Genomic DNA, 25140 nt, shown 5'->3' on the forward strand with positions numbered 1-25140 from the left:
TCATCCAAGCTGTTGCAGTAGTTTGTTTCTTTCATCACACTTTGTATCACTGTACATTGTTTGATAGCATCAGATTAACACAGGAACAAAGGGAAAGGTGTAATGCATTCATGTTACTAATTCTTTGTTTGATCATGTTTGCTTGTTAGATATGAGTTATTTATAGTTGCATTAATTACCTTATTGGTTACTACTTCCAATGCAAAGTTTTGTGAGTGTTGGATTTAAAGTCTATATGGTGTAGTTGTCTGATTAGATCCAGCTTTTTATAGAACAAGAGTTTAGTCTTTCATTATATGTACATGAAAACTTATTTATATTCTGACTGCGCTTGGTTTTTGTCTCATTTTTAAAACAGGCTAGCTGTGTTTGTTTTTTCTTAAAAATTGTATCATTGAAGAATCCATTCAAGACTTGTACATGTTTGGTAAAATATGATCTCTGTTGTTTTGCATGCTGCAGTGTAGATTTTCATTTGAATCAACTGCTGTTATAATCAGAAGAGCAATAAAAGAATCGTAGTCATTTTGTTTGCAGAGCGTCATTATCAGTCCATGTACTAAACATTATTATAATTCAATCAAGTTTGCGTTTTAATGAAACAGATCCTGTGATTGGTCAGAATGTCCCAACTCATTAAAAATTACCAGTGACTAATTGTCGATAGCCACTCACTAAAAAATCCATTAACAACCTGCTGGCGAGGCGCATTGATACAACCTCAACTAGTCTCGGTTAGCTTTGAGGGTCATTGTTACGAAGCGGTTTACTCGTATTTGTGGTAATGTGTATTGTTGTAAATAGAATAGACTATAGCGATGGTCAGACATTGGAAAGGGCTATAGGCTGCATACCGTCGCGTTGACCGCAGTGGAACCTTTGTGTAACTGACAAGGTTTTTCACGTGCAAGTAATGCAGGCGACAGCTCACTGGCAATGTCATAGCAAGAACGACTTTGTAAAATCAGTCGCCGTCAAGGAGCCAAGCTCGACTCATGTTTTTCGTAACACGTTAGCAGACGGGCTCCTGTTTTAGGTATCTGACTGAAGAAGGATGAAGACTGACGAACTTTCCCTATCAGTCTACGTGATATCTTCCATTTTCATATTCATGCCAGGCCGGCGACTGTACTAAATGTTGGCTTTACACTCTTTTGAGGTATGTTTGAAACCGGTTATATTTTCATGTCATGTTGTCGTATGTGAAGAGTGACTGTTTCTGTGTTTAACGTTATTGTGTAGGCCTAAGCTATTGTGCTACACTGCTTAAACATGTGAGGGTTTTACGTAACGTTTTCTTGGATTTAGAAAACAGGAATTAACGTGTAAATAATTATATTGGCTCATGCAGCTTAATATGTTGGACGAGTGAGTATTTTTATTGTGCGAGTGAAAGAAACCAAAGACAAGTTGACTTATGGACTATAAACTTTACAGTGTTCCAACTGGGGGGTTTTCATCGCCGGAGGCTGAACTGAACCAGTCAACTGCGGCTTGTGGACATGACCATGGCATGGAGAGCTGGCAGGGTTCTACAGTTAGCCGCCGAGACGAACTGGAAGGATCAAGGACTACGTCAAGCAATGGTTGCGGTGTCGTGAGGACTGGTGCATCCTTGTCAGTCGTCTGAAGGACTTACAGCCATACCAACATCTTGAAAGCCGAAAGATGGCAGTAGGGTAACGTACAGTAGAATACCTATTCGTCTTACCTGTTAAGCTGCTTTGTTTGAGCCAAAAGGTGTCTGCGTCTTGGACTGTAGAGTTTCTTGCGGTGTTGTCGGCCTAGGGTACTGGTCGAAGCCGGAAATGATTTTGTGATGTAAAAAGCTTTGTAAACTAATAATAATTAGTCTTGGCAGTGTCAAGATCCATTTAACACCAGGTTTTTGCGTGTGTGAGTGCGTGTGCGCTTGTGCCTTGTAAGCTACGGTAGCGGACAACTATTCAGATTACATTCAAGTCTGTAAACAAATACTAAATTTATAGAGTTGTGTAGAGGCATTTATGATTGTCTAAAAACCGGGCTATACCACTCCATAACAAATGGCGCCCAATAAGGGACCATAACATCTGGCGCCCAATAGTGTTTGTTTGTTTGACCCTTTAGCAGTATTGTTTTCTATCTCAAGGCACGTGCGCTTACACGGGTGTGAATGATTGTTTTGTTTGTCCTGTTTATCCAGTAACATTCTCAGATTTGATTTGATTTTTGATTTGATGTGTTGACTGGCATATTCTTGCAAGGTCTTACTCGAGTTTCATTCATGATATTTTTTTTAAACAGCTTCTGAACATGACCTATATATAATTCTTTTGACTTTTTGGATAATCTCTGATCGAGATTCAGAAAATTTCATCGTTTTATCAACAATTCATTTTCTTTTGAGGAAAGGGGGTGATGTTACGAAGCGGTTTACTCGTATTTGTGGTAATGTGTATTGTTGTAAATAGAATAGACTATAGCGATGGTCAGACATTGGAAAGGGCTATAGGCTGCATACCGTCGCGTTGACCGCAGTGGAACCTTTGTGTAACTGACAAGGTTTTTCACGTGCAAGTAATGCAGGCGACAGCTCACTGGCAATGTCATAGCAAGAACGACTTTGTAAAATCAGTCGCCGTCAAGGAGCCAAGCTCGACTCATGTTTTTCGTAACACGTTAGCAGACGGGCTCCTGTTTTAGGTATCTGACTGAAGAAGGATGAAGACTGACGAACTTTCCCTATCAGTCTACGTGATATCTTCCATTTTCATATTCATGCCAGGCCGGCGACTGTACTAAATGTTGGCTTTACACTCTTTTGAGGTATGTTTGAAACCGGTTATATTTTCATGTCATGTTGTCGTATGTGAAGAGTGACTGTTTCTGTGTTTAACGTTATTGTGTAGGCCTAAGCTATTGTGCTACACTGCTTAAACATGTGAGGGTTTTACGTAACGTTTTCTTGGATTTAGAAAACAGGAATTAACGTGTAAATAATTATATTGGCTCATGCAGCTTAATATGTTGGACGAGTGAGTATTTTTATTGTGCGAGTGAAAGAAACCAAAGACAAGTTGACTTATGGACTATAAACTTTACAGTGTTCCAACTGGGGGGTTTTCATCGCCGGAGGCTGAACTGAACCAGTCAACTGCGGCTTGTGGACATGACCATGGCATGGAGAGCTGGCAGGGTTCTACAGTTAGCCGCCGAGACGAACTGGAAGGATCAAGGACTACGTCAAGCAATGGTTGCGGTGTCGTGAGGACTGGTGCATCCTTGTCAGTCGTCTGAAGGACTTACAGCCATACCAACATCTTGAAAGCCGAAAGATGGCAGTAGGGTAACGTACAGTAGAATACCTATTCGTCTTACCTGTTAAGCTGCTTTGTTTGAGCCAAAAGGTGTCTGCGTCTTGGACTGTAGAGTTTCTTGCGGTGTTGTCGGCCTAGGGTACTGGTCGAAGCCGGAAATGATTTTGTGATGTAAAAAGCTTTGTAAACTAATAATAATTAGTCTTGGCAGTGTCAAGATCCATTTAACACCAGGTTTTTGCGTGTGTGAGTGCGTGTGCGCTTGTGCCTTGTAAGCTACGGTAGCGGACAACTATTCAGATTACATTCAAGTCTGTAAACAAATACTAAATTTATAGAGTTGTGTAGAGGCATTTATGATTGTCTAAAAACCGGGCTATACCACTCCATAACAGTCATTTTACAAGTAGGAAATATGAAGTACCAACGAAATACCGAGACCATAAGGTATGCGAAGTGATGACGTCAAATACCTGACGTAAGTTGATGAATGAATTCTTTCGGACTACGTCAGTCAATTCCAAAGATCGCTTTTGTGATGAAAAGAATTTGTTTTGAGTTTGCTGTCCAGAAACCCGTCAAAAAAGATGGGAAAATGTATGTGAAAGAAAACAAAACAGGAGAGTGATACGATAGGAATACAGAGACATATTTCTTGGGACTTGACCCTTGCAGGTAGGTGGACTGAAAGTAGCGTGTGAACAGAACAGAACCAATTCTGTCTGTTTACCATCGCATGAAAGCAGGAAAGAGATCGTCGTCAGATTGAATTACAATAACATTAACACGCTTCCATTTGAAACTTCTCGGTCTTCATCGTGGATTGACGCCCTCCCAAAGTCTAATTGAAGCCCTCCGTCGCTTCGCTCCATCGACGCGTCAGGCTTAAATTACCTTTGGTCGGGCGTCAATCCCCGATGAAGACCTCGAAGTTTCAAATGGAAGCAATTGTTAATGTGTAATTATAACCTGAACTGAAACACAAGGACAAACCCAAGTTGACATTTAGCATAAGAGGTAGAAGACGATGTTTGGTTTAATAGGGTATTTTGCAGACTACATCACTGTTATGTTCTTTAATGTGCAGGTTGTATGAAACATTTACATTTTGAAAATTGTGAACTCGAACAAAACTGATAGAGAGAAAACAAGGCATATGTCATATTCACAATCTTGTATTTTCTGTTTTTTCTTGTGCATGTAGAAGGAGAACAGTGCACTACGTAGAAGCCTTGACCGTGACATCGAGGAGAGGGAGGAAGAGATTCGAACCCTGCGCTCCGACAACGAAGAACTCAAGAAACAACTCGTGAAAGTAGTCAGGTATAGTACCGTGCTGATTCTGTGTCTGCATGCATGTGTATGTGTTGAAAAGACAGAGTGACGGAGATATAGGGATTCAGTGTTTCATTGATACAAGAATTGAAGATGCAAAGTAGAAGCACCCTTTTAAGAGGCTCATGGGTGGTGGAATTCCCCCAGGTAAGACCCCCCTCTCACCCCTCACCCTTTTTCAACACCTTGTTTTCTCACATTGTCTAGCTGTGCATATGCCCCCCACGGGTTAGGGGGAAGAATTTACCCGATGCTCTCCAGCATGTCGTAAGAGGCGACTAACGGATTCTGTTTCTCCTTTTACCCTTGTTAAGTGTTTCTTGTATAGAATAATATTATAGTCAATGTTTGTAAAGATTTTAGTCAAGCAGTATGTAAGAAATGTTAAGTCCTTTGTACTGGAAACTTGCATTCTCCCAGTAAGGTAATATATTGTACTACGTTGCAAGCACCTGGAGCAATTTTTTGATTAGTGCTTTTGTGAACAAGAAACAATTAACAAGTGGCTCTATCCCATCTCCCCCCCTTTCCCCGTCGCGATATAACCTTTGTGGTTGAAAATGACGTTAAACACCAAATAAAGAAAGAAAGCTGTGCATATTTTAACCTCTATACATTTACGTACATTTTAAGACAAGCTTTTTTTTTAAGACCTGAATAGATCAGATTTCTTGAGTTCTTGAAAGGTGGGTTCTAGCCTGTAAGTTAGATTTGTAATGGGAGGGAGATGGAATGATCGAAGCTTGACATTTGTGTTGCAGGAATCTCATGTCATGGTTTGTCTGTACTACAGTAGAACCCCCCCTTTGAGACTTTCCCGGGCGGGGATGTAGCTCAGTCGGTAGCGCGCTGAATTTGTATCCAGTTGGCCGCTGTCAGCGTGAGTTCGTCCCCACGTTCGGCGAGAGATTTATTTCTCAGAGTCAACTTTGTGTGCAGACTCTCCTCGGTGTCCGAACACCCCCGTGTGTACACGCAAGCACAAGACCAAGTGCGCACGAAAAAGATCCTGTAATCCATGTCAGAGTTCGGTGGGTTATAGAAACACAAAAATACCCAGCATGCTTCCTCCGAAAGTGGCGTATGGCTGCCTAAATGGCGGGGTAAAAAACGGTCATACACGTAAAATTCCACTCGTGCAAAAAACACGAGTGTACATGGGAGTTTCAGCCCACGAACGCAGAAAAAGAAGAAGAAGAAGACTTTCCCCATGTTCAGACCTTGCTGTTTCAGTTTTTCTGTTCATAACATCTGTATATATATACCTCCATTTTAAGACACTCCTTTTTCACCCTTAGGCTGGTTGTCGCGACATATGTCGCGCTACTTTACGTATACGGTCACCTGGTTGTCACGACATATGTCGCGCTACTGGCTCGTCAGTCTGTTTGGTCGGTTCCGATTACCTCCCATGGATGCGAAAACCTATATGACCGTTTTTCTTTATTTTTCTCTCTGTTAATTCACCAGTGGCTATGTAACATGTGTTACAGAATTGCACCAGTGTAAGGGTTAATTCACCAGTGGCTATGTAACATGTGTTACAGAATTGCACCAGTGTAAGGGTTAATTCACCAGTGGCTATGTAACATGTGTTACAGAATTGCACCAGTGTAAGGGTTAATTCACCTGTGGCTATGTGACATGTGTGACAGAATTGCTCCAGTGTAAGGGTTAATTCACCAGTGGCTATGTAACATGTGATACAGAATTGCTCCAGTGTAAGGGTTAATTCACCAGTGGCTATGTAACATGTGATACAGAATTGCACCAGTGTAAGGGTTAATTCACCAGTGGCTATGTAACATGTGATCCAGAATTGCACCAGTGTAAGGGTAACTAATTCAACAGTGGCTATGTAACATGTGATACAGAATTGCACCAGTGTAAGGGTTAATTCACCAGTGGCTATGTAACATGTGATACAGAATTGCTCCAGTGTAAGGGTTAATTCACCAGTGGCTATGTAACATGTGATACAGAATTGCACCAGTGTAAGGGTTAATTCACCAGTGGCTATGTAACATGTGATACAGAATTGCACCAGTGTAAGGGTTAATTCACCAGTGGCTATGTTATATGTGATACAGAATTGCACCAGTGTAAGGGTTAATTCACCAGTGGCTATGTAACACGTGTTACAGAATTGTACCAGTGTAAGGGTTTAAAGACCTCATTTTCTTAGATTTGTGGATGTCCTAAAGTTGAGGTTCTACTGTACTCCATAACCATAGTCAGTTTAGACAACAACTTTGAATGACTATGACTATCTTCATTGTGCTTGCAGGGACAAGGCGGCCCTGTGGCAACAAACAGACGCCTTGGCGTATGAACACAAGCGCAAATCGGAAGGAAAATGGATGGACAACAGCTCCGTCACCAAGTGTGTGGGGTGCAGTGCAGACTTCTCTCTCTTCCTGAGAAAGGTCAGAATAGATGTTGCAATAACCTAGTAGTTAAGGGAAGGAACATGGATGGACAACAGCGCCGTCACCAAGTGTGTGGGGTGCAGTTCTGACTTCTCCCTCTTCCTGAGAAAGGTCAGTATAGATGTTCGTCACCAAGTGTGTGGGGTGCAGTTCTGACTTCTCCCTCTTCCTGAGATTCAAGGTCAGTATAGATGTTGCAATAACCTAGTAGTTAAGGGAAGGAACATGGATGGACAACAGCTCTGTCACCAAGTGTGTGGGGTGCAGTTCTGACCTCTCTCTTCCTGAGAAAGGTCAGAATAGATGTTGCAATAACCTAGTAGTTAAGAGAAGGAACATGGATGGACAACAGTGCCGTCACCAAGTGTGTGGGGTGCAGTTCAGACTTCTCTCTTCCTGAGAAAGGTCAGTGTAGATGTTGCAATAACCTAGTAGTTAAGAGAAGGAACATGGATGGACAACAGCGCCGTCACCAAGTGTGTGGGGTGCAGTTCAGACTTCTCTCTCTTCCTGAGAAAGGTCAGTGTAGATGTTGCAATAACCTAGTAGTTAAGAGAAGGAACATGGATGGACAACAGCGCCGTCACCAAGTGTGTGGGGTGCAGTTCAGACTTCTCTCTCTTCCTGAGAAAGGTCAGAATAGATGTTGCAATAACCTAGTAGTTAAGGGAAGGAACATGGATGGACAACAGCTCTGTCACCAAGTGTGTGGGGTGCAGTTCTGACTTCTCCCTCTTCCTGAGAAAGGTCAGAATAGATGTTGCAATAACCTAGTAGTTAAGGGAAGGAACATGGATGGACAACAGCGCCGTCACCAAGTGTGTGGGGTGCAGTTCTGACTTCTCCCTCTTCCTGAGAAAGGTCAGAATAGATGTTGCAATAACCTAGTAGTTAAGGGAAGGAACATGGATGGACAACAGCGCCGTCACCAAGTGTGTGGGGTGCAGTTCAGACTTCTCTCTCTTCCTGAGAAAGGTCAGTCTTGTGTTTCATTATTGTTGGCTGATGTTGTGACAGTCATTTTTATGGCATGGTATAACACAGAATAATGAATGGTTACAAAGAAATCACAGGACAGTTATTGGTGCTCAAATGTAGCTAATGAGAGAGACAATTAAGGGCTATTATGTACATGTGTTTGTGTGTGTTTTTTGTCTGTGCTTTCTGACAATACTGCCATTTGTCAGGCTCTCTGATAGTGTGTGTGGGTGTGTGTGTTACAGTGTGTGTGTGTGTATGCTTACCCTGAAGGAGAGATCCGAGTTAGTTTGCTTTTCCATATATCACTAGGTAGCCTGACATTTAGTCATGACAGAGCTGAAACAGTTGAGTACGGTACTTTATCCTACATACGTGAGAGAGACACCCGTGAGATAATAATCGTTCAAATCACACGTGTGTATATCATGTAAATGAGGTCATGTCAAGCAAGTCTGGCAGGGACCTGTTTTTCCACTGCTTATGATGCCAAAGTCACCGAGACAAACGTCATTATAGAAACAAAAATTGCGCTCGCTAATTACCCTCGATGAATCTTTAGAACTTATAACACGTCACGCCACACTTTCAGAGTGACGTTTCTTTGCTTTGACGTAATAGATTGCACAATCAGGCTTTAGAAGAGATCGAGGTTCCAAAACAAGTGTCTTCAATTTAGCTGCCTCGACTGCAGGACATTATCAGTAAAATACACGTAAGTACAGTATGTAGGATAAACAGAATACTACATGGCTTGATGTTTCGTACCAGATTTACACTCGTTGCTTTTTCAAATAGTGAACAGCTCGCTTTCGCTCGCAGTTCAATATTTATAAAAAAAACTCGTGTAAATCTGGTACGACACAGCAAGCCATGTAGTAATTTCTCTATGTAAGTTGCAACTGCTAGGACCGTTTTACTTTCAAAATATTTAAATGTGTTAATTAATGTAACAGACACACACAGAAAGGCACTGTTTCCTGTGAAAACGATTGAGACTACTCATCATATTAAATCTGCACATCGGATAAGACCATACATGTGTCCCTCCACTTCGTCACATACCACGACTCAACGGTCTGACTGCTCAATTCCTACACAGTTGGCATTTTTTTAATGAAATAATTTCATTAATCAAGCCAGGCCAGATTTGAGATAGACCGGCACGGTTGGCCTAGTGGTAAGACGTCCGCCCCGTGACAGGCTGACATTTTCCACAGTCATAAAGAGAAACTTGTAACATTTTTTTTAAATATTTTTTTTTAACGTTTTGCATTATAGTCATACATGTGATATCCTTGTTTTTTGTGTTTTTGTTTTGCAGCATCACTGTCGAATGTGTGGGAGGATATTCTGTTTCAACTGCTCTGACAACTGGGTCGATTCAGCTTCAAGCAGGTAAGTTTTTCTCCAGTATTGATCTCATGTTGCAGCATATGGGAAAAAGAGCATTAATTAGCACAACACACTTGCAAGTCAAGTGTTTAGAAACTTGTTGGCGTGTGATAATTTAAACTGGCTTTTACATTTTCAGCTTTTTTTAGTCTTTATTTTTGTCCTGTTTGCGAGTACAGTATTTGTGTTTTTAAGCCCTGCAGAGACTTTGGCTTTGATGTTGGGATCTTTAACATGCGCATGTTTGTGTTCAGACACCCGCTACTGCCCCCTCCACTTGGACATATACACACAAACAAACACATCCTGACTGGAGTGCAGAGTTGGAATTTTGTTAATAAAATAATTTCAGAAAAGTCAACCACGTAAAAACCTGGGCAGTGTTCATAATGGTGAGCCATAGGGACTGTTGGAAGTATAAACATCTCGCTGAGACGCGGGTTGGAAACCGCACAGATAGAAACAAACTAGTGCACTACAGTGGCGCCTCCCTTTTCACACCTCCAACAAATCAGAGAAAATCAGGTCTTAAAAAGGAGTGAGTCTTAAAAAGGAGTGAGTCTTAAAAAGGAGTGAGTCTTAAAATGGGTGAGTCTTAAAATGGGTGAGTCTTAAAAGGGGAGGGTCTTAAAAGGGGGGTTCCACTGTACTGATGTGGTTGCTACATGTCCCATCGTCCCTTCATGGCTAAATATTTTGAACCCTCCCAACACTATGCTTTTCTTGTCATGTCTACATTCACCATAATAAATTCTCTCCTGTCTTTCCCCAACAGTCGAAAAGCTCGTGCCTGCGCTCAGTGCTACGATGATCTCCAAAACCTTGACGCCAGTATCGCAAAAGCGTCGCTTCTGCCAAACATCAGTGACGATGAGGACAGCACGGCTGGCAGTGACGTCATGTCACAGCAGGGGTCACAGGCTGACAGCAGGTCGCAGACGAGTCTTCTGCAGGCAACCTCTCCTGACACGTCAGTGAATGCCGGTGAGTGTGTAATAGACAAATGCCGGAATGAACTTGATTTATATAGTTGTGAAAGAGTGAATATTCTTGCCTTTTGTGAGTCAAACTTTAATTCCCATGTGACATTATAGGCCAGTCACTAGCGAGGGGTGTGTCTGAAATACGTGAAAAGGAGCAATTGTGTTAATAAAAGCTTGCCTCACTAAAAGCAAGATTATTCACTATTTCACAACCCACACAAGCCTGACTGCGTTATTTCCGAACATCATCTATTTAGACAGGAGTACAAGTGTTGTTTTGTACATACAACTCTTAATCATTGGATTGAAAAATATTCACCGAAAAAGGCAAACTTAAGCTAGGATTTATCAGGAAGAAGGAGAACATAATATTTTACTGTACAGTGGAGCCCTCTTTCAACAATCCTTTTTAAGACCTAGCTTGCTGTCTCGGATTCTCTGTTCACATTACCTCTGTAAATTTATGTCCATTTTAAAACTCACTCCTTTTAAAACAAGAGTACTGCTTCAACAAATCAGCGTCTTAAGTGTGATTCATGTACTAGAAGTTGGTAATTTCACCTGTTCGCATAACATAGGTAATTTTAGTTCCAATCATGATAAAGAACCTTTAATTCTGGATGATTCTGGCTTATTTTCTGTTAGTAATTGAGCTATTGAATTTAATTTTCTGCTTTTTTCTACACAGGTGGTGAGCACAGTAATGTATCTCCTGCCTCCTCGACTGACAATATCTACAGCCGCAGAGATTCTACCAGGTGAAAGATCAATTTATCAAATTAGCACACTTTCTCCCCACTTTTCCACCCTTTTTGGTGGACGATTTTTGGAAATAACTACAGTGGAGTCCAGCTATAACGAACCTGGGTATAACGAAATCCTGCTTTTTACGAACTGCCATTGATTTCCCGGCAGACAGCCTTCTATTTCTTACTTGTTACTTTCCGGCTACATCGAACCTTTTGAACTCATTTGCATAACGAACCCCTCTTATAACAAACACGTTTTCATCGCCCCAGAGCCGTTTTGTCTCTAAAAGTCACAAGGCTACAACAAACTGATGTCAATAATTGTCTCCAAAGACAAAAATACACAAACACAAGTGCACATCACGTGATGAGCGAACTCTGAACAAACAGCGGGAGGTGCACGGAACAGCCACCGCCGCTGTGTTTTCACTATTCCAATCAGCTGCTAAGCTATGACTGTGCTCTAAAAAGTCGCAAGGCTACAACGATCTGCGTGTGAGGCGAGATCAAAGGCAGGTCCATTGTGATAGCTGGGTGGCCTTGTTTAGAGACACTGACCTTCTTCCCAGGGGTCATTGACCCAGTTTTAGCTATGAGAGTTGGTTCCCCTTTCATATGAGAGAGGAAACACTTCCTGCACCCGGGTCACTTTTAACCTATGGGGCGGTCTCTTTGATGTCTTGAGAGGAAACTTGGCCAGTGTAGTACATGCACCATGAAATCGGAGATTGATCAGAATGTACATGTACATGCTTTTATACGACTTTTTAAATTTCACTTCTAAAATTGTGACAGTAAAGTGAACATTTGAACTATGCCTCTATGGATTATATTATGAAGCTGTTGAAAACATGCAGAGATTGTACTCTCCAAGGAAAGATCGATGGGACGATCATTTGAATGTGAGTGGGAAAACTTGTCTTAAGGCCATTTAGGGTTGAAAACTCTACAGCGAATTACTGATATAACGAACTAAAATGTATCTCCCTTGAGATTCGTTGTATCCGGACTCCACTGTACTGTAGTTTTGTTTTAATGGGTTTTGAAAGATTGTTTTTCCTTGGAAAAACTGAGCAGACCAGGGAACTCATACGATTTTGCCGTATTTTGTACACATGATTGTCTAGAATACGATCAGTACAGTCAGTGAAAAAAAAATATGTCGAGAAAATGTGTGGACTAATTGTCTTCACAATCGCATCCCGAAGCTGATCCGGTATTTTAACACAATCATGATTACAGTTTATGTCAGTAAACATTGAAAGAACCTTTTGTTTTAAATGTATTGGTAAACTTAATTAACAGTGCGACGGACGCGTGTGAAGCATGTTTGAATCATGGATGTTTAAATTATGTGTGGAGTACGCTAATTTTCCAGAAATGACACCAAGTTTGTTTGAGAATACTCCAAGTACAAAACAGTGGTTCCCAGGTCTGACTGAGGCAAAAAACACCATGTGACATAGCAGACCAATAACTAGTGAGAAGCTAGCCAATTGTCTCTACAGCGATCTGTGCACTGATGGACAAAATCCCATCAGCATTGAATATTCAGCTTAGATATGCATACTTTCGAATGAAAAGAACCAAGCTATAATTTTTCACTTGGGATTTGTGTCAGTCGTTGGCTTGATTTCACTGTCACCTGGGTTTCTTAGCCACAGTGAATGTATTTCTGAGGGTGCAGTCTGTTCCTCAACCCTTGAAAACTCATTACAGAGTTAAGTATTATTTCCGAATATCCTAACCACTTTTTGCGAAGTTAGTGTTTTGACAAATAAGTTTGTTACCTACCAGGACCTACTGTTTGTTTTTGCTGCTTTTGATGAATCACTCGGATCTAAGCATCTTGATATGAACAAAACAATGTTATTTTGAGAAAAGCAAATCTTGTAGCAATAAAATAAACATAGTCGGTGATCAAACTTATGAGTTGCTACAGCTACAAATCAATCATTGTTTGGTGAGCTGTTTAGAAAAGATGATCATCTGTTGTTAGCTCAAAAAGAAAACATTTTATGGTTGCTGTTTTTGATTTTAACCCATGATGTTCTTTGCACTATATATAACCCTTGTTTAGGCAAAGCCTCTTTTACCCGTCACCTGTTTTTGTGCTTTGCAAAACCTCCAAAAATACAATTTTACAACTATTCCCTATACCCCCCTCCTAAACACACACACACACACTCTTACAACTATTCCGTATACCACCCCCCCCCCAACACAAGTGATTTCTTACCTTAATTGACCTTGACACTTTGCACATTGACCTTGACCCACTTTGCCTCCACAGCCCTGACCTTCCTGACCTTACCTCCACTCCCAGCGCTTCTGCTGCGTCGGAGAGCGAGTCGCAAAGTAGCAACTTTCAGGTCATTACGCAGGAAGAGGTCACCAAGTCCATAGCTGCTTACGACGACCTTTCTGCTAATCCTACTTCATTGATCGATGTTCCAAAGTAGGTCAAGGTTGTGGGTCATGTGAAATACAAATGATGTTCAATGGAATGGAAAGTTTGGATGGGTGAGAGAGAGAGAGAGAGAGTGTGTGTGTGTGTGTGTGTGTGTGTGTGTGTGTGTGTGTGTGTGTGTGTGTGTGTGTTTGCCATTTACAGTTCAGTGTTTGGCTGTTAACTTGGCCTTGATCTACAAAAGAACGTTCCAAGAATGTTTATGCACAGAGTGTTTTTGACCACCTTCTTCTTCAGCGTTCGACGATGGCTGTGTGTTTTTGACCACCACTTGTGCACTTTGCTTTTATCAGTTCTGGGAGAGAATGCAATCTCATCAGCCTATTTTTTAGAGAAGGATTGTAAAACATTTTGTTTCTACAGATTTCTCAGCATATGAGGTTTGCAGGCTTGATTAAACTGTTCCAGGCAAAGGATTACCATCTATTTTGTATTCTTGTTTTCTCAGTATGTCGTCCAGTATGCTGCTGTCTGCTGAGGACCTAGCAAAAGGGGAAATAAACACGCAGAATGAAGTCTGGGTCAAACCCGGTCACAGTTTTGCCGTCCCTATCGTCATTGAAGTTCCGTCTACTGTGGTCACCTGGGAGTTTACTGTGCAGCCTAAGGTTGGTGCTGGGTTGAAATAATGCATTGGATATATTAAGGGTATGTGTTTGGGTAGGGGTGATTGGGTGGGGGGGGGGGGGGGGGGGGGGGGAGGGTGCATAAACACGCAGAACTAGACATGGGCAGGGCAGATGGGAGAGATGATGTGTGTGTGTGTGTGTGTCGGGGGGGGGGGAAGATTGGAGAGATGATGTGTGTGTGGGGGGGGGGGGGATTTGAGAGATGCAGAATGTCGTCTTAATGCGCAAGCTACAATGAGTGCATTGTTGAAAGTATGCAGGAATGGTGTGTTTGTGTGTGTGTGTGTGTGTGTGTTAGCACGGATTAGAGAGATATAAATGCAGAATGGCGTCTCTGTCAAATCCACGCACAGTTTTGTCATCCCTATTGTAATTGATGTTCTGTCTACTGTGGTCACCTAGCAGGACAATAACTGTGGAATCGAAGGTGATTGGATTGTTGAAATTATGCAGAGATGGTGTGTGTGCAGAGATGGAGGGGGGGGGGGGGGGGGGGGGTTGAAGAGCCTCGTGGATAGAGACAGGGAGAGAGAAAGGAGAGATTGATACACTGAGAATAAAGACGGTGTCAAACACAGGTTTGCCTTCCCTGCAAAAAATGTGCCTGCGTTTTAATACCAGGCTGATTTTCTCACATTTTTTTTATGGTCTTTGAAGAGGAGTTCCACTGCATTTTTTGGTTTATTTATTTATTTATTTATTTATTTATTCATTTATCTATTTATCATCCCTCACAGGACATTCAGTTCAGCATCAAGTACAACCACGACAAGCAGGAGGCGGTGAGTGAGGGGGAGGTGGTGGTGGCCCCCACACGCTGCAACTCCGTCAAGGAGCCCGTCAAAGGGGAGCTCACTGCCAAGGCTGCGGGCGTCTATACGCTCGTCTTCGACAACTCTTACTCAAGGTCAGGGCTTGTGTTGTGACTGGTTTCAAATTTGAGATGAATTGTGTTGGAAAATGACTGAGATGATGCGTTGAGAAGAGAGAGAGGGAGAGAGAGTGTGTGTGTGTGTGTGTGTGTGTGTGTGTGTGTGTGTGTGTGTGTGTGTGTGTGTGTGTGTGTGTGTCCCCCACATGTGTTTGTTTTTATTTTTCCCTATCTCTGTATGTGGGTTTTTTTCTGTGTGTGTGTGAGTGTGTGTGTGTGTGTGTGTGTGTGTGTGTGTGTGTGTGTGTGTGTGTGCCTGCCAATGTTGGTTTTAAGTTGGAAGCAACTGTAGTACTTAAATCTGTTTCTCTTCTGTTCATTTTCAGAATGACGTCAAAGAAGGTTCACTACAGCCTGAAGTATGACAGCTAGAACTTGGAACGTCATTCTCTCGAAAGGAGAACACCGCTGTCTTTCTCATCAAACTTTCAATCATTCTCAAAACCTGGAGTGGATTAACTGTCCTCCCTACAGGAGATTAGACTGCCATCTGTTCTCATGGAACGTACTGTTCAGTAATTCTCAAAACCAGTTTTGTTTGTTTTATTGTGTTCCAGTTAATTGTATATGACTCTGAGTCTATGAGGGGATTTACAATAGAAATGTTTACCACTGCCAGCTTTATAGCTGCCCCTCTGCTCAAAAGGGTCTGGTTTAATTACCCGCTTTTTGTGTACTCTGTCAAATATTTGTTACCATGAAACATGATGATTCAGTTGCTGTGTAAATATACTGCTGTGTCGAACCTTCTTTGGCAGCACAACACGTGTTGTTCGAAGCACACACTGTTATCTATGTGCCTGCAAACAGCTGGTGTGGAAATTGTACTATGCATACATTATCTTTTAGAGCTCTTGAATATTATGTTACGTCATGTTTATTCAAGCAATGTATCGTTTCCACATTGAAATCATGTCATTGAAAAGCAAAATGGCGTGAGGTTACAGAAACTGCAGTGTTGAACTCTTGTGTGAATGTCACAATGTACAGACTGCAAATATTGATTGGGTGCTTGGGACACTTCCGTTCCAGTCCTTTCTTTTTTTTTTTAAGGCACAGTTCACAGACTGATTCCTGGACAGAGTTGAAATTTTGTCGTGAATCGGTTTCTTACAAAAATTGATTCACACAAAAATTCCCTCTTTGTAAAAAAAGCACCCAGGTTGAATGTTGATATATTACGTCCATGGTGAGGGGTGGTCATACCTACCCTTGTCAAAACCTAGCTTAGATCAGAGATGTTGAGTCGAATCGCTTAAGGATGGAAATGTACTGTTCATTTGGAGTTGTATTTGTATTTTTAAGACAATTGTCTCTGTGTCTTATTTTTCTGCTTTTAAGAGAGATCATGGTATTGAAAAAATCGATGTCAAATAATCAATTTAAACAAAAACATAATAATATTTCATTGGCAATATCACATGTTAAAAATAATCTGTTGCAGAGGAAAAATGTCATTTTTATACCACTGATCACATTCTTCAAAGGAAAAAAAAAAAATAGGTGTGGTTAAGGTAACATAGCCAAAAAAAATAGGGTAGGAAGGTAGGCAACCACTTTTTTTTTTTGTTTACTTTTTTTTCTAATGTGTACAAATTAAACCTACTTGACAGGGAAATAAGTGTGCGACTCGAGCGCTTTCACTTCCATTGCGTTTTCTGCACTCGTGTTTTTTTTTAATTATTTTTTTTTTACAAATGTAATAAAAAGTTATAGGGTCAGCCCCTAAAAATAGGGTAGGTCGGGTTACCGTAACCACACCTATTTTTTTTTAGGCCTAAAAGGAAAAACTTTGAATTTAATGACTGTGTGATTACAAGTTATTGTCCTTACTGCTTCGTCTGATGCACTTGATTGTGCTGTGTGTTTTACTTATTTTAGGTTGTGTTGTTGAAGTGTCATAATAAATTTGAACAGATTTCATGTCTCTGTGATATTTGTATGTACTACCATATCACACATTTTAATGATTATCTCGATTTGTCTAGCTGAGTGGATTTCAGTCACTGATCTGCATGAATTTGCATAAATGATTCGGTTGTCTGCATGTTAAACTGGGTGTTTGAATGTGACTTTGTTTAAGTGGATCGGTTTGCGTTTGTCTTTGAGCTTTTCTTCTGTTTCAGAAGTTTGTATTTCTGTTGTTTTTGTGGGTTTTTTTTTTAATAATTTTGGGGGGGCGGGGGGGGGGGGGGGGGGGGGGCAAATAACACAATTTACTACAAAGAACACACTCTCAGCCCCTTTTCAATCCTGAAACAAGGATCACAGCCATGCATACATTATTTACACTATAATATTATGTACTGCTTTGGCTTCTTTTGTGAAAGAACTTTATGCATACATGTGTAATCTAACCTAAGAACATAACAGCTAACCAGTAATGAAATAGGAAATACCAATGGAAACATACACCAGAATTCGCCTTTATGGCTATTTGTTTTTGACATCTCTATGGTTGCAGCTGCTGTGAGCCATCAGGTATCAACACTTTTGTTCCCATTTGTTGCGTTCCTGTGTTATTTTTAGTGCAGCAACATTTCTTTCACACAGTTTCAACAGTGCTTTTGAAAACGCTGCTTTGAGCTTTTCTTCTGTAAAGTCGCCCCTAGCCCTCTAAAGACGACCATAGTGTTTTAAGATACATGTAAATTTACCCCCATTTTTTTTTTAAAGTCCTACCTTTTTTCAAGATTTTTCTGTGGTTTTAAAAAGGGGTTCCACTGTATTTGTGAGGCAGAGTATTCATTATAAGTAATTATAATCCAGCACTGTAATAGCTGAGGTGTGAGGAGGTTGACTGTAAAGTGAAACAATGAAATGTTACTGACAGCTAATTGCTTACACAAGGTGTGGTCATTAAAACCATCCAAGTCTGTGACAGTTTGATAACCAACAGGTAGTATTAATTCTTGTTAACCGCAATCTGTCCAGTATAAGATTAGATTGTCACAGGAATTTAGAATCTCTGTGTATTCAGCTGTTACAAGCTGTGTGCACCATGCATTGCTCCTCCCCCCTCCCCAGTCCAAATCCTCCCGTCTCTGCTGTGTTAATTTATTTTTCAGTGACTCGATCTCCAACTCGATCACATACCTGTCAAGTACTTTTGGCCTCTGACCATAGTAAATGGCATAAGAAACCATAGTTGGGGATCAAAAACCATAGTTAATGCGTGGATCAGGATGTGGTTAAACACACAAATTCAACTTCTCATGCATACACACTAAACCAATCAGATTGTTTTTCGCAAACTAAAAGTAAAACACATAAATTTCTTTCTGCACAAACTGCTCTTTATTTACCACTACATGTAATACATTTACACTGCACTCTTGTTCGTTCATTTTTTTTCTCACTTGTCACTTGTGTTCTTAGTTGTATTCATCTGTGCAAATGCTCCCATGGGGTCGCCTTCACGCGGCGGGAGTGTTTTTATCAAGCTACCCCACCCCTTTACTTCTCTTCTTTTGTCTTATTTCTGCCTTACCAGTCCTTTCACCTATACATGTATTTCCTTCCAAGAAAACTCTCCCTACTATTCCCTGCAGTTTTCCAATTCTTTTCTTGTTGTCTTATTTCTACCTGACTGGATCCATCACCTTTATTTCACTTACCAAAAGTCTTCTTTTCCACATCCTTATTTCTCTGCACCCCGCATGTCGTAAGAGGCGACTAACGGATTCTGTTCCTCCTTTTACCCTTAAGTGGTTCTTGTATAGAATATAGTCAATGTTTGTAAAGATTTTAGTCAAGCAGTATGTAAGAAATGTTTAGTCCTTTGTACTGGAAACTTGCATTCTCCCAGTGAGGTCATATATTGTACTACGTTGCAAGCCCCTGGAGCAATTTTTTTATTAGTGCTTTTGTGAACAAGAAACACTTAACCTTTGCCGGATGCCGCTTTTGACTACACACTCCCGACGATGCGGGTTTGTCTGAACCCATACATTTGAAAGAGGGTTTTTACCGTTTATTCCTCTAACGACGATGCGGGTTTGTCTGAACCCATACATTTGAAAGAGGGTTTTTACCGTTTATTTCTCTAACGACGGGGTGGGTTCAGGGAAACCCACAGCGCTACTTCAGTGGGTGCATCGAGTTTCTCCCTTCACCGACCTCTTGCAGGGGAGGGAGAGGGGGAGGGAGAGGGGGAGGGAGAGACTGAGAGAGACTGAGAGAGACTAAGAAAGAGAGAGAGAGAGAGAGACTAAGAAAGAGAGAGAGAGAGAGAGAGAGAGAGAGAGAGAGAGACTAAGAAAGAGAGAGAGAGACTAAGAAAGAGAGAGAGAGACTAAGAAAGAGAGAGAGAGAGACTAAGAAAGAGAGAGAGACTAAGAAAGAGAGAGAGAGAGAGACTAAGAAAGAGAGAGAGACTAAGAAAGAGAGAGAGAGACTAAGAAAGAGAGAGAGACTAAGAAAGAGAGAGAGAGACTAAGAAAGAGAGAGAGGCTAAGAAAGAGAGAGAGACTAAGAAAGAGAGAGAGAGAGAGACTAAGAAAGAGAGAGAGAGAGACTAAGAAAGATAGAGAGAGAGAGACAAATAAAGAGAGAGAGAGAGACTAAGAAAGAGAGAGAGAGATACTAAGAAAGATAGAGAGAGAGAGACCAAATAAAGATAGAGAGAGAGATTAAGAAAGAGAGAGAGAGACTAAGAAAGAGAGAGAGAGAGACTAAGAAAGAGAGAGAGAGAGACTAAGAAAGATAGAGAGAGAGAGACCAAATAAAGATAGAGAGAGAGATTAAGAAAGAGAGAGAGAGACTAAGAAAGAGAGAGAGAGAGACTAAGAAAGAGAGAGAGAGAGACTAAGAAAGAGAGAGAGAGACTAAGAAAGAGAGAGAGAGAGACTAAGAAAGAGAGAGAGAGAGACTAAGAAAGATAGAGAGAGAGAGACCAAATAAAGATAGAGAGAGAGAGAGACTAAGAAAGAGAGAGAGAGAGACTAAGAAAGAGAGAGAGAGACTAAGAAAGAGAGAGACTAAGAAAGAGAGAGAGAGAGACTAAGAAAGAGAGAGAGACTAAGAAAGAGAGAGAGACTAAGAAAGAGAGAGAGAGAGACAAAGAAAGAGAGAGAGAGACTAAGAGAGAGAGAGAGAGAGAGACTAAGAAAGAGAGAGAGAGAGAGATACTAAGAAAGAGAGAGAGAGAGACTAAGAAAGATAGAGAGAGACAAATAAAGAGAGAGAAAGAGAGACTAAGAAAGAGAGAGAGAGAGAGACTAAGAAAGAGAGAGAGAAAGAGAGACTAAGAAAGAGAGAGAGACTAAGAGAGAGAGAGACTAAGAAAGAGAGAGAGAGACTAAGAGAGAGAGAGAGAGACTAAGAAAGAGAGAGAGAGACTAAGACAGAGAGAGAGAGAGAGAGAGAGACTAAGAAAGAGAGAGAGAGAGACTAAGAAAGAGAGAGAGAGAGACTAAGAAAGAGAGAGAGAGACTAAGAAAGAGAGAGAGAGAGATTCTAAGAAAGAGAGAGAGAGACTAAGAAAGATAGAGAGAGAGAGAGAGAGAGAGAGAGAGAGAGAGAGACTAAGAAAGAGAGAGAGAGACTAAGAAAGAGAGAGAGAGAGACTAAGAAAGAGCTAGAGAGAGAGAGACTAAGAAAGAGAGAGAGACTAAGACAGAGAGAGAGAGAGACTAAGAAAGAGAGAGAGAGACTAAGAGAGAGAGAGAGACTAAGAAAGAGAGAGAGAGAGAGACTATAGAAAGAGAGAGAGAGACTAAGAAAGAGAGAGACTAAGAAAGTGAGAGAGAGACTAAGAAAGAGAGAGAGAGAGAGAGAGAGACTAAGAAAGAGAGAGAGAGAGAGACTAAGAAAGAGAGTGAGAGACTAAGAAAGAGAGAGAGAGAGAGACTAAGAAAGAGAGAGAGACTAAGAGAGAAAGAGAGAGAGACTAAGAAAGAGAGAGAGACTAAGAGAGAGAGAGAGACTAAGAAAGAGAGAGAGAGAGAGACTAAGAAAGAGAGAAAGAGACTAAGAAAGAGAGAGAGAGACTAAGAAAGAGAGAGAGAGAGAGACTAAGAAAGAGAGAGAGAGAGAGACTAAGAAAGAGAGAGAGAGACCGCTAAGAAAGAGAGAGAGAGAGAGACTAAGAAAGAGAGAGAGAGACTAAGAAAGAGAGAGAGACTAAGAGAGACAGAGAGAGACAGAGAGAGAGAGACAGAGAGAGAGACAGAGAGAGAGAGACAGAGACAGACAGTCAGATAGACAGACAGTCAGATAGACGGATAGACAGATAGACGGATAGACAGACAGACAGACAGAGGAACTGACAACAGACATACAGACAGAGAGATACGGACAGACAGACAGAGAGACAGACAGTCTCTTGGAGACAAACAGGCTGACAGACACTGTTCCGCCGCTTTGGTAATTATGGGTGTAGCAGAACCCACGCCGTCGGCAGAGGGATAGTTACAATCACTACTACTCTTTAAAAGTATGGGTTTGTGTGAACCCGCGCCATCGGTAGTGTGTATGTAAATTATCATAATCAATTAATTTTAATGTTTTGTCATGTACACACTAAAAATTTGCAGACAGAGAGCAAATTAGGTGTGTGAGAGATACTTAAAATTTCAAAACGATACCTTTAATGGTTCCAGAGTTACAATGATTTTAGTGTGTCTCTGGGTACAGGTGAACCCAGGAAGCACGGCAAAGGTTAACAAGTGGCTCTATCCCATCTCCCCCCTTCCCCCGTCGCGATATAACCTTCGTGGTTGAAAACGACGTTAAACACCAAAGAAAGAAAGAAATCTGTGCAAATCTTTGCTTTGTCAATCATGCTGCCAGTCACCTTAAAATCATGGCAGCATGCATCAGAGTTAATTTTGACCTGCAAGAAGGCAGTCAGTGTGTCAGCTCCCAGACTGTGATCCAGCACTTAAAGGTGTTGCAGGGTTTCACTGCCAAATGGAAATTTATTCAACATTTTCCTCACACAGGCCACGTAGAACTGGCGCACATCATGCCAGAACTTCTGTTGTGTTGCTGGTGCAAGCTCCTCCTCAGAAATGAATGAACGGCAGTCCATGCCAGCAAAAAAAAAATAAAATAAATAAATAATTTTTTTTTTTTAAAAAATCAATAAAAAAAAAATTGCTGAAAATGCGTATGGTTTGAGGTATACGACGTAGGACCCAAAATACACCGAAAAACCGTAAGAATTACGCAGAATGCGTAGGACTTGACAGGTATGCGATCAACTTGTTTTCTTGTATTCTACACTAATAATGTAGTAACACTATCGCATAGATGCCTGCGATTTCTCATGGTTTACTTTTTTTTTATAATTAAATGTTTCTGTTGTAGTTGGGTTTTTTTACACTTTTTTGCTGTTGTTTTTTAACCTTGGAATGAATGCTCACAGGTAAAACTTCAAACAAAATGTAGAGTGTAGAGTAATTAAGTTATGCTTTTTCATTGAGACAACATGGTGCAAGTATTGTATTATTTTCCTATGTTTAATCTACTAAACATGCATTTTGTTCACTACTTTATACACTCTTGGTTGTAAGTGTGCAAGTCTTGCTTAAGGTCAGAGAGAGAGAGAGAGAGATTTACTTGTTGTGAAAACCCAACATGCAAACTATAATAAGAATAGATGATATTCGGAAATAATTAACTGTGTCAAGTTGTGCTGTGTTGTGGAAGAGTTGTTTTCCCTTGTATCCATAGAAACACTGAGGCAAGCCTACAATGTCATGTGTATTATAAGCTTGCCTCCGTGTTTTCATGGAAAAACAAGCTCAAGGGAATGCAGCTCTTACAAACCCTATAAAACCGAGAGCTATTTCCGGAATGTGTCTATTATGTAAATCTGTTTTAACCGTCTTCAATAAGGTGCTTATATGTTAAGCTTATGAAGCAAAGGTGTAGGTATGTTAACATCATGTGGTTCAGGTACATTTTATCAGATCAAGTTTATGGACAGTGACTTCAAAACAATGTTGTTGAAATTGACATGTTTTGGTGAGCTTGTGTACATAAATTATTCTTTGAATAACATTTTCGGAAAGTTGACTGTTTTTGGGTGTGTTTTTTAATGACTGTTTATGAGTTTACACTACATTTTGGAAAATGAGAATTACAGAACACATAGTATACCAACACAGTATTTCAAAAGAGAATCGGTTTGTATATATGCCAATTACCATACACAATCAACACATATGTGCACACATGAGGTCGACAACTCTGTTATACTATACAGCATAAAATCATAAAAAAAAAAATTCAAGATCCATAAATTCTTCCTGGATGTGTGAAACAATGACATTGATAAAGTGTACTTCAGAATCACCAATTTCTTGCTATAGCTCACTGATTACTTTTCAATTATATGGATGTGAACATAATTGCCGAATAGCAATACCCTTCATGACTATGGGGAACACACATACACGCGGGTTAGGGGGAGTCCCATATTGGTTGGGACGAGAAAGAATTTACCCGATGCTCCCCAGCATGTCGTAAGAGGCGACTAACGGATTCTGTTTCTCCTTTTACCCTTGTTAAGTGTTTCTTGTATAGAATATTGTCAATTTTTGTAAAGATTTTAGTCAAGCAGTATGTAAGAAATGTTAAGTCCTTTGTACTGGAAACTTGCATTCTCCCAGTAAGGTCATATATTGTACTACGTTGCAAGCCCCTGGAGCAATTTTTTTATTAGTGCTTTGTGAACAAGAAACAATTAACAAGTGGCTCTATCCCATCCCCCCCCCCCCCCCCCCCCCCTTCTCCGTCGCGATATAACCTTGAACGGTTGAAAACGACGTTAAACACCAAATAAAGAAAAGAAAGAAAGCATGGCTGCTTCTTGAATCTTGTGCAGAGTGTACTCTTTTTTTATGAATTAAGCTTGTACAGACACCTATATGTCAACCTGACGACAACAATTTCTGCTCTGTACAGGAATGTGCACGTATCCAACCAGAAGGAGATACTCTTATCTTGTGCAAAAGTCTCCACAGATTTGTAGTGCGATTCAAGGTCGCGCTTACTAAGGAAAGAAACTATCTTTATAATTAGATCACAAAATGTCTTATTTTTAACTCACATTGTTATTGGGATTCCCGTGTTCTGAGTCACGTACATACGGCAGTCGAGGCTTGCCGAGAACCCTCAGTGCCCCACTAAACAAAGACAGTCCCCAACTTGAGTTACAATACAACATTTAATTGTGTAGTTCATTTAATACATTCCTTTTTGCGGTTAGGAATGTTATTTCGGACTCAATGCAACGTCTATTTGCATCCCACGCAGGGCCTCGGGTAATAATTTCACAACTGTTCAGGGGCCTAATATTAACTTTAAAAGAAATAATGAGTGGCTGCTGACACCAGTTGATCATGTTTAAAATCAAGGATAAGCCATAAATTGTTCATAAAATAGCTAAAACTCTTCAGCTTCAGGGGCGCTTCGCCCCCCAGACCCCCCAACGGGGTAATTGCCCCTGTACCCCACAAGGGATCTACCCCTGGACCCCAGGTTGTAACCCCCCACCCCTCTGGCTTAACTACTCCGCCCCTGCTGTTGTTAGGTATAACTAATAAGGCCCCGCTTGAAAGTACATGTAGTCAGATCCTTTTACTGTATATTTCTCATGTTGTATTTTAATCTGTGCATAAACCACACAGTTTGATCATGCTGCAACACTCTGGAGAAACATCACATCAGTCATACATGATTTGAAAAAGAAAAAAAATCTATTTTGTTTTCAATTTGACGTCACCAATGCCAAGATCGGTCTCTTGGCAAACGAGTTCGTGTCGCGCGAAGTTAATTAATATGTAAATCGCCGTGAGCTCTTGTGAGAAACGGCGATTAATAAATGTCCATTATTAGAAGTTTCAGTCTGATTCGCCGACGTTCACATCTAAAGAACGTTTACGGTGGACCTGGTGTAAACTAAAAAGCAACGGTTTTGCAACACGTGATGAT

The 25140-nt window shown here is 40.8% G+C and overlaps 1 protein-coding gene and 1 long non-coding RNA gene across 4 annotated transcripts in view; both read left to right on the plus strand.

Moving 5' to 3' along the window:
* The window catches only part of LOC138947614 (FYVE and coiled-coil domain-containing protein 1-like), a 52676-nt gene extending 35991 nt beyond the window's left edge, over positions 1 to 16685 (plus strand). For 2 of the 3 annotated variants that reach the window (XM_070319126.1, XM_070319127.1), the window contains 9 exons: positions 4504 to 4622; positions 6922 to 7060; positions 9366 to 9439; positions 10212 to 10420; positions 11108 to 11177; positions 13462 to 13626; positions 14087 to 14246; positions 15005 to 15174; positions 15525 to 16685. In XM_070319126.1, the coding sequence (XP_070175227.1) occupies positions 4504 to 4622; positions 6922 to 7060; positions 9366 to 9439; positions 10212 to 10420; positions 11108 to 11177; positions 13462 to 13626; positions 14087 to 14246; positions 15005 to 15174; positions 15525 to 15570 (1152 nt within the window). In that variant the 3' untranslated portion in view covers positions 15571 to 16685. The remainder of the gene's footprint in view (positions 1 to 4503; positions 4623 to 6921; positions 7061 to 9365; positions 9440 to 10211; positions 10421 to 11107; positions 11178 to 13461; positions 13627 to 14086; positions 14247 to 15004; positions 15175 to 15524) is intronic. The other variant, XM_070319129.1, reaches the window with a different exon arrangement.
* Positions 754 to 3527, plus strand: LOC138947616 (uncharacterized). Its single transcript, XR_011449731.1, has 2 exons — positions 754 to 1159; positions 1438 to 3527. It is a non-coding gene; the product is annotated as an uncharacterized lncRNA (long non-coding RNA).
* Positions 16686 to 25140: the final 8455 nt, after the last annotated feature.

Source organism: Littorina saxatilis, linkage group LG14 (genome assembly GCF_037325665.1).
Source record: "Littorina saxatilis isolate snail1 linkage group LG14, US_GU_Lsax_2.0, whole genome shotgun sequence".
Lineage (NCBI taxonomy): Eukaryota > Metazoa > Mollusca > Gastropoda > Littorinimorpha > Littorinidae > Littorina > Littorina saxatilis.